At 37.8% G+C, this 6,213-nt stretch overlaps 1 protein-coding gene across 2 annotated transcripts in view; it reads right to left on the reverse strand.

Moving 5' to 3' along the window:
* Window positions 1-2,072: 2,072 nt before the first annotated feature.
* CCDC30 (coiled-coil domain containing 30) overlaps window positions 2,073-6,213 on the reverse strand; it is a 129,453-nt gene continuing 125,312 nt past the window's right edge. For both annotated transcript variants that reach the window (XM_045298887.1, XM_045298886.1), the window contains 2 exons: window positions 2,709-2,773; window positions 2,073-2,391 (listed from right to left, as the gene is read on the reverse strand). In XM_045298887.1, the coding sequence (XP_045154822.1) occupies window positions 2,193-2,391; window positions 2,709-2,773 (264 nt within the window). In that variant the 3' untranslated portion in view covers window positions 2,073-2,192. The remainder of the gene's footprint in view (window positions 2,392-2,708; window positions 2,774-6,213) is intronic.

Consider the following 6,213-nt stretch of genomic DNA (forward strand, 5'->3'; position numbering starts at 1 on the left):
GCCTGGAATTCTCCCTCCCATGTCATTCATGTACTAAATGTTTGCTGAATGCCTGTCAGTGCAGATGTTGAACACAAAGTAAGTCACGGATGTCCACAGTTGTTAAAATGGTACGGTATTTAATGGGATCTCCTTTTGGGAAAAAGGGCAGAGTCCTATTTTACAGAAACATAAATTCTATATAACTTTAAAAAGAACACCTAGAAATATTAGAAAACTAAGGGAGTAAAGACTTTTTAAATGAGATATAACATAAAGGTCATAAAAGATTATTAATTTTGACCTTATCAGAATTTAAAACTTCTGTTTAACAAAATATATCATCAAAGTTAGGATAGGAGACAAATCACCAATTTTTCTTAAACTCTATTTTGGAGAAAATGGCCACAAGTTGTAAAATAATGAACAGATAATTATTTCAAACATTAAGAAAAAAGAGTAGCCCCTGAAAAGAAAAGTGGACCAGACATTGACAGCTCGGCCAATGAACACAAGCAGGTGTGCTCAACCTTCTCAGATACTAACCGATACTATAAACTATTTTCTACCTGAATGGGGAGGGTTTGCTTTTTTCCCCCCGAATATATTTTCTATTGACCTATCTATACTGACATATTAACAATATCAAGGGGGCAGGTACTCTTATTTGGGACTAAAAAGTGGTATCACCTTTTAATTAAGTATAAATTAAAAATATGTACTAAAATTAAAAAATGTATATACTCTTTGATATAGTAATTCCACTTCTGGATATAGATTCACTAATATATTTATATATCTATATGAAGAACAAATTTATTTCAAAATAGTATTATTTGTGATAATAAAGAACCATTATTCATGAATAAGAAAAAAGCAAAATGAACTAAATACAAAATACTAAAAGAATGATTAAGGAATTTATGGACCATCAACTTGATAGAATATTATGTATCTAATGAAATAATAGGACCCCTGGCTGTGTAGTGGTTACATGTTGGGCTGCTAACTGCAAGGGCAGCCTATCTGAGGGAGAAGGGGCTTTCTTTTCCCGTAAAGAATTACAGTCTGGGAAACTCACAGGGGCAGTTCTACCCTGTCCTATAGGATTAGAGTTAGAATTAGGTTATGAGTTAAGAGTTAGAATTAGAATTAACTCGATGGCAGCGAGTGAGTGTGAAAGGGGATAAAAGAATAATTAGGAAGACTACTGAAATATGAGAAAATGTTGTATATTACAATGAAAATAGATGATGAAAAAGACTACACTTGGTGATCACCACTGTAGTTAAGGATGTGTGTCAACTCTCCTGGATCATGATTGTCTATGGTCTGGCGGTTGTGATTTAGTCATTGCCCATAATGAGAACTGATTTACCATCATCACCTCCATGAGGAGATCTGAAATGAGCCACCAGTGTATCCTCAGTAGTGTGACCTGCAGCTGGCTCATCATTATCATCTGAATGCTGGTTCTTTGGGCTTGAGCCAGCAGCCTGCCATATTGCCAGATGTTCTTAGGAATTTTTAGCTTCTGCAGCCTCTAAGCAGCCTCACATATTACCTCCCAACCTTGGATTCATCCCTCTGGCGTCCGCAGCCTGCTGTCTGACATGTAGATATCGGGTTTATCAGCCTCACATCCATGTAGTCAGGAGAAATTTCTGGTTTGACACCTCACCCATGGACTTGAAACTTGCCAAGCTTTATAACCATGTGAGCCATCTCCTTGAGATAAACCACTCTCTCTCTATGTATATATGTACTCATATAAGTTTTACTGATTTTCTTCTCTAAAGAACCCAACCTAAGACAATCACTTAAAATATATGCATTTGAATAACGAGAAAGGAGTAACTCTAAAATTAAAATAGTTATGCTAAGAATGTGGTATTATAAGAGGTTAAGAAACACTAGCTTTAATTTTAGTATTTTTACAATTAATAAGTAAACAAGAAAAATGCCTGTCAAAGGGGAAGAATGCTGAATTAATCATATATGTTTTCTACTAATCAGAAACTTAATGAAATAATGTAAGTCACTGTGTTGATCAATACAAGGCACTTGAGAATATAAAACAAAATTGAGAAATCTATTTTTAGAACTGGTTTAATGGCTCTAGTTGATGGCCAGTGGGGATCCACGGCAGCCCTTCCCCGTGTCAGGCCCCTCCTCTTGCCCAAGCTTCTGTGCAGTCTATGAAAGCAGGGATTTTATAGTTCTGCCTTTTGATCTCGTTTTTGGACTCTGTGCGCCCCTTTCAAATACGCCACGCTCATGTATCCGAGTCCAGAACGCCGTGAACACGGAAGAAGCTCAGGGGACATTGGGCTCGCTCTTGCCTCTTCGGACTTTTGTTCTTCAGTCTCTTGCAGACTTCCAATAGACTCCACCATCCCTGTTTCTGAGGAACTAGGAAATGCCACATGCAAACATGTCACAGGGCTGAATTTATCTGGAAGTTTGAGGTTCTGAGGAAAATATTAATAAACTTTTAGTTAACAATAACTACAAAGACTTGCCTTAAATTTATGTTTCTGGGTTACCTCAAGATTCTTTGAGGTATAGAGGTAAAGGGATGGGGAGGGGAGAAAGAATTAGGAGAAGATTCAAGTAATACAAGTAGATAAAAATGATGCTGAACACTAAGCTTTCTCCAGCCAGCAGTTCAGGATAGTCAGGCAGCCTTGCCTTCTGAGCATGAAGATGATTCTCTTAACTTTACTAACCTGTTATTTGGTAAAGGCATCTTACTCAATACTTCAAACTCAGGGATTTCACTAATTGTTGTTTCCTAAAAGAAAAGAAAGGTAAATATTGAAAACCATAATGATAAGCCTTGGCAGTATGATCCCAGCATTGTGCTTTGGGGACCCCTGGTGGTGTAGTGATTATATGTTGGGCTGCTAGCCACAAGGTCAACAGTTCAAAGCCACCAACCTCCATGAGAGAAAGAGGAGGCTTTCTACTCCTGAAGAGTTATGGTCTCGGAAACCCATTAAAAACAGGTCTATCGTGTCCTATAGGGCTACTATTAGTCACAACCAACTCGATGATGGTGAGTTTGGAGTGGGGGCTTCAAAAAGCCCGTGGAAAAATAGATTTAAAAGATAATGGAATTTGTCCATAGGTTTTTTAAAGTTCCTGTGTGTGTAATGTTCTTGTTAAAAATGTAATGGCCTAAAAAGCAGTGTCATGGCCTTTCCCTGTAGAAAATTCGGAAATTACCGTGTGTCATACTTTGTACATTAGTACTTTCACTGGTAGCTGACCTTTATATCTACTTTTATATATGAATTAGCATCTAATAGTCTATAGAGCAATGGTTCTCAACCTTCCCAATGCCGCGACCCTTTCATATAGTTCCTCATGTTGTGGTGATCCCCCAACCATAAAATTATTTTCATTGCTACTTCATCACTGTCATTTTGCTACTGTTATGAATGAGGTGACTCCTGTGAAAGGGTCATTCGACTCCCAAAGGGGTCGCGACCCACAGGTTGAGAACCGCTGCTATATGCCACCCTGTTTACTTACAGTTTTACTTAATCCTATGATCAGCATTTTCTCTTAGATCATGAAAACGGCACCTGCTTTTTGGTGTTTATGCATCTGCTGTTTATGATGACATTAAAACCAAATACCAAAAACAAAACAAAACGCCAAATACCTTCCCCAGGAAAATGTCTGCCCACATCGACCACATTTTATTACAAGTACAGTACAAGGAGTCCCGGGGTAATGCAAACTGTTCATATTCTTGGCTGCTAACCTAAAGGTTGGAATTTTATATTTACACAGAGTCATCTTAGAATAAAGGCCTGGTGTTCTAATTCCAAAAAATCAGCCACTGAAATTTGTATGGAACACAGTTGTACTCTGAGACCCAGGGTGTTGGCATGAGTCAAAGGGATTCAATGATGACGATTTCAACATGTACAAGTAGCTCAATAAACACTTAAATAAGGAGAAAATGCATGTGCACGGTGAAGAAGCCATCAATCTTAAATGGCAGTTATTTGGTAGGAATGATGCGGTTGCTAGGTGCTGCCAGTCTGTTTTGACACATGGCGACCCCATATCCAACAGAATGAAATACTGCCCTGCCCTGTATCATCCTTACAGTCACTGCTGTCTGAGCTCACTGTCACAGCCCTTGGGTTAATTCATGTTGTTGAGCGTCTTCTCTTGTTGTCTCTCCACCACTGCTTACCCAGCGTGATATCCTTCTCCAGGGGCTTGTTAACATGTCCAAAGTGTCATGTCCATGAAAACATATCCAAAGCATGAGATGTAGTCTTGCCATCCTCACTTTCATGATGTCTTCTAGCTTCTTCCAAGGTGGTTTTGTTATTTCTTCTTGCAGTTCATACAGCATTTTTTACGAACACCATAAATCAAAAGAATCAATTCTTCTGCTGTATGCCTTACTCATTGTCCAGTTTTCGCATGCATATGAGATAATTAAAAATGCCATGGCTTGGGTCAGGCGCACTTTAGTCCTCAAAGTGATATATTTACTATTTTTTTAACAGTTTCATTGGCATCTAATTTACGTACCCTCCCTTTCAATTGTTTAAATATATTTAAAAAGACTTGCGCAATCATCACTACAATCATTTTTAGAACACTTTCTTTATTCTTGAGATATCTTTGCTTTTCAACACTTGAAAGAGGTCTTTTGTAACGGATTTGACCAGTGCAAAACCTCAGTTGATTTCTTGACTGCTGCTCCCATGGGGTTCATTGTGGAGTCAGGTAGAGTAAAATCTTTACAGCCTCAATATTTTCTCAGTTTATCACGATACTTTTTGGCGCAGTTGTAACAATTTATTTCTTTAAACTGAAGTGTAATCTATACTGAAGACTATAAACTTAGATCTTTGACAGTTAGTGCTTTAAGTTCTCATTTTCAGCAAGCAAGGTTCTGTCATGTGCATATCTTAGGTTGTTACTGAGTTTTCTTCCAGTCCTGATGCTGTATTCTTCTTCATAAAGTTCTTGGATTATTTGCTTAGCACAAAGACAAAGTAAGGATGTTGTAAGGAGACAATCCTGATGCACACCTTTTCTGATTTTAAACTCACAGTGTTCCCTTGCTTAGTGTGAATGACAATCCTGATGCACACCTTTTCTGATTTTAAACTCACAGTGTTCCCTTGCTTAGTGTGAATGATTGCCTCTTTGTTCTGTGTACACATGTGCATGAGTAAAATTAAGTGTCCTGGAATGACTACTATTCCCTTTGTTGTTCCTAATTTGTTATGATCTACTTAGTTGGTTGCCTTTGCATAGCAACAAAAACAGGTAAACATCTTCTGTTTTTAGATAAGATCCATCTGACATCAGTCATGATATCCCTTGTTCTAAGTCCTTTTCTGAATAAGCAAATCATTTATGTGCATTATAGTATTCTGCTTTCTCCTAATAGTATTTATTTGTAATCTTTTATGGAGATATAATTTATATACCAATTCACCCACTTAAGGTGTACAAATCAAGGAATTTTAGTGTATCCACAGAGTTGTAGTACTATTACCACAATCAATTTTAGAATATTTTCAAAAGTCATCTCATGCCTTTTAGCTATCACCCTCCCCCACCCACCCCCCGTCTTGCCATCATTCTCAAAACTCAGTACCTCAGTACTATGGTACTTACTTACATAAGTCCTTCTGTAATACATGGAAGGTCTCTAAAATAATGGACTATCGGCGTATTCCTAGGGGTTAGCACAGTTTCTAGAACTGATAAATGTTTATTGAGTGAAAGTGTAAGAAAGAATGACTGGACAATTGAGAACAGTTGTGGCTCAAGCATGAATATAAACTACTGGACATCAGCCCACACTATCTGATGGTTCTACTTTTGACAAAAGTTTACATAGTTTAGAATTTACATACTTGGGGAGGGGTTGGGGAAATCACCTTTCTGAGTATGAAAAAAGATACAAGTCTTTGCTCAGAGCAATATCCTAGAAAGAACTATCTAGCAGAAGACACACAGCAGGAGAGAAAAGATGTCAACCAGGATTTCGGAGAATGACACAGACACATGAACACATGTTGCATTCATTCATTCTCAAATATGTGTGCAACACACATACCCTTCTACCTTAGATTCAGAGTGTCACTCTGCTTGTTACCTTGCCTGCCAGCCAGGTTCTGGACCTTGTCTGAAACCATATCATTTAACACATCTCTTTGGACTTGGCTATTTATGTGCTTGAATTTT

Source organism: Echinops telfairi, unplaced genomic scaffold, assembly GCF_000313985.2.
Source record: "Echinops telfairi isolate 266 unplaced genomic scaffold, ASM31398v2 ScPeMD7_7457;HRSCAF=8495, whole genome shotgun sequence".
Lineage (NCBI taxonomy): Eukaryota > Metazoa > Chordata > Mammalia > Afrosoricida > Tenrecidae > Echinops > Echinops telfairi.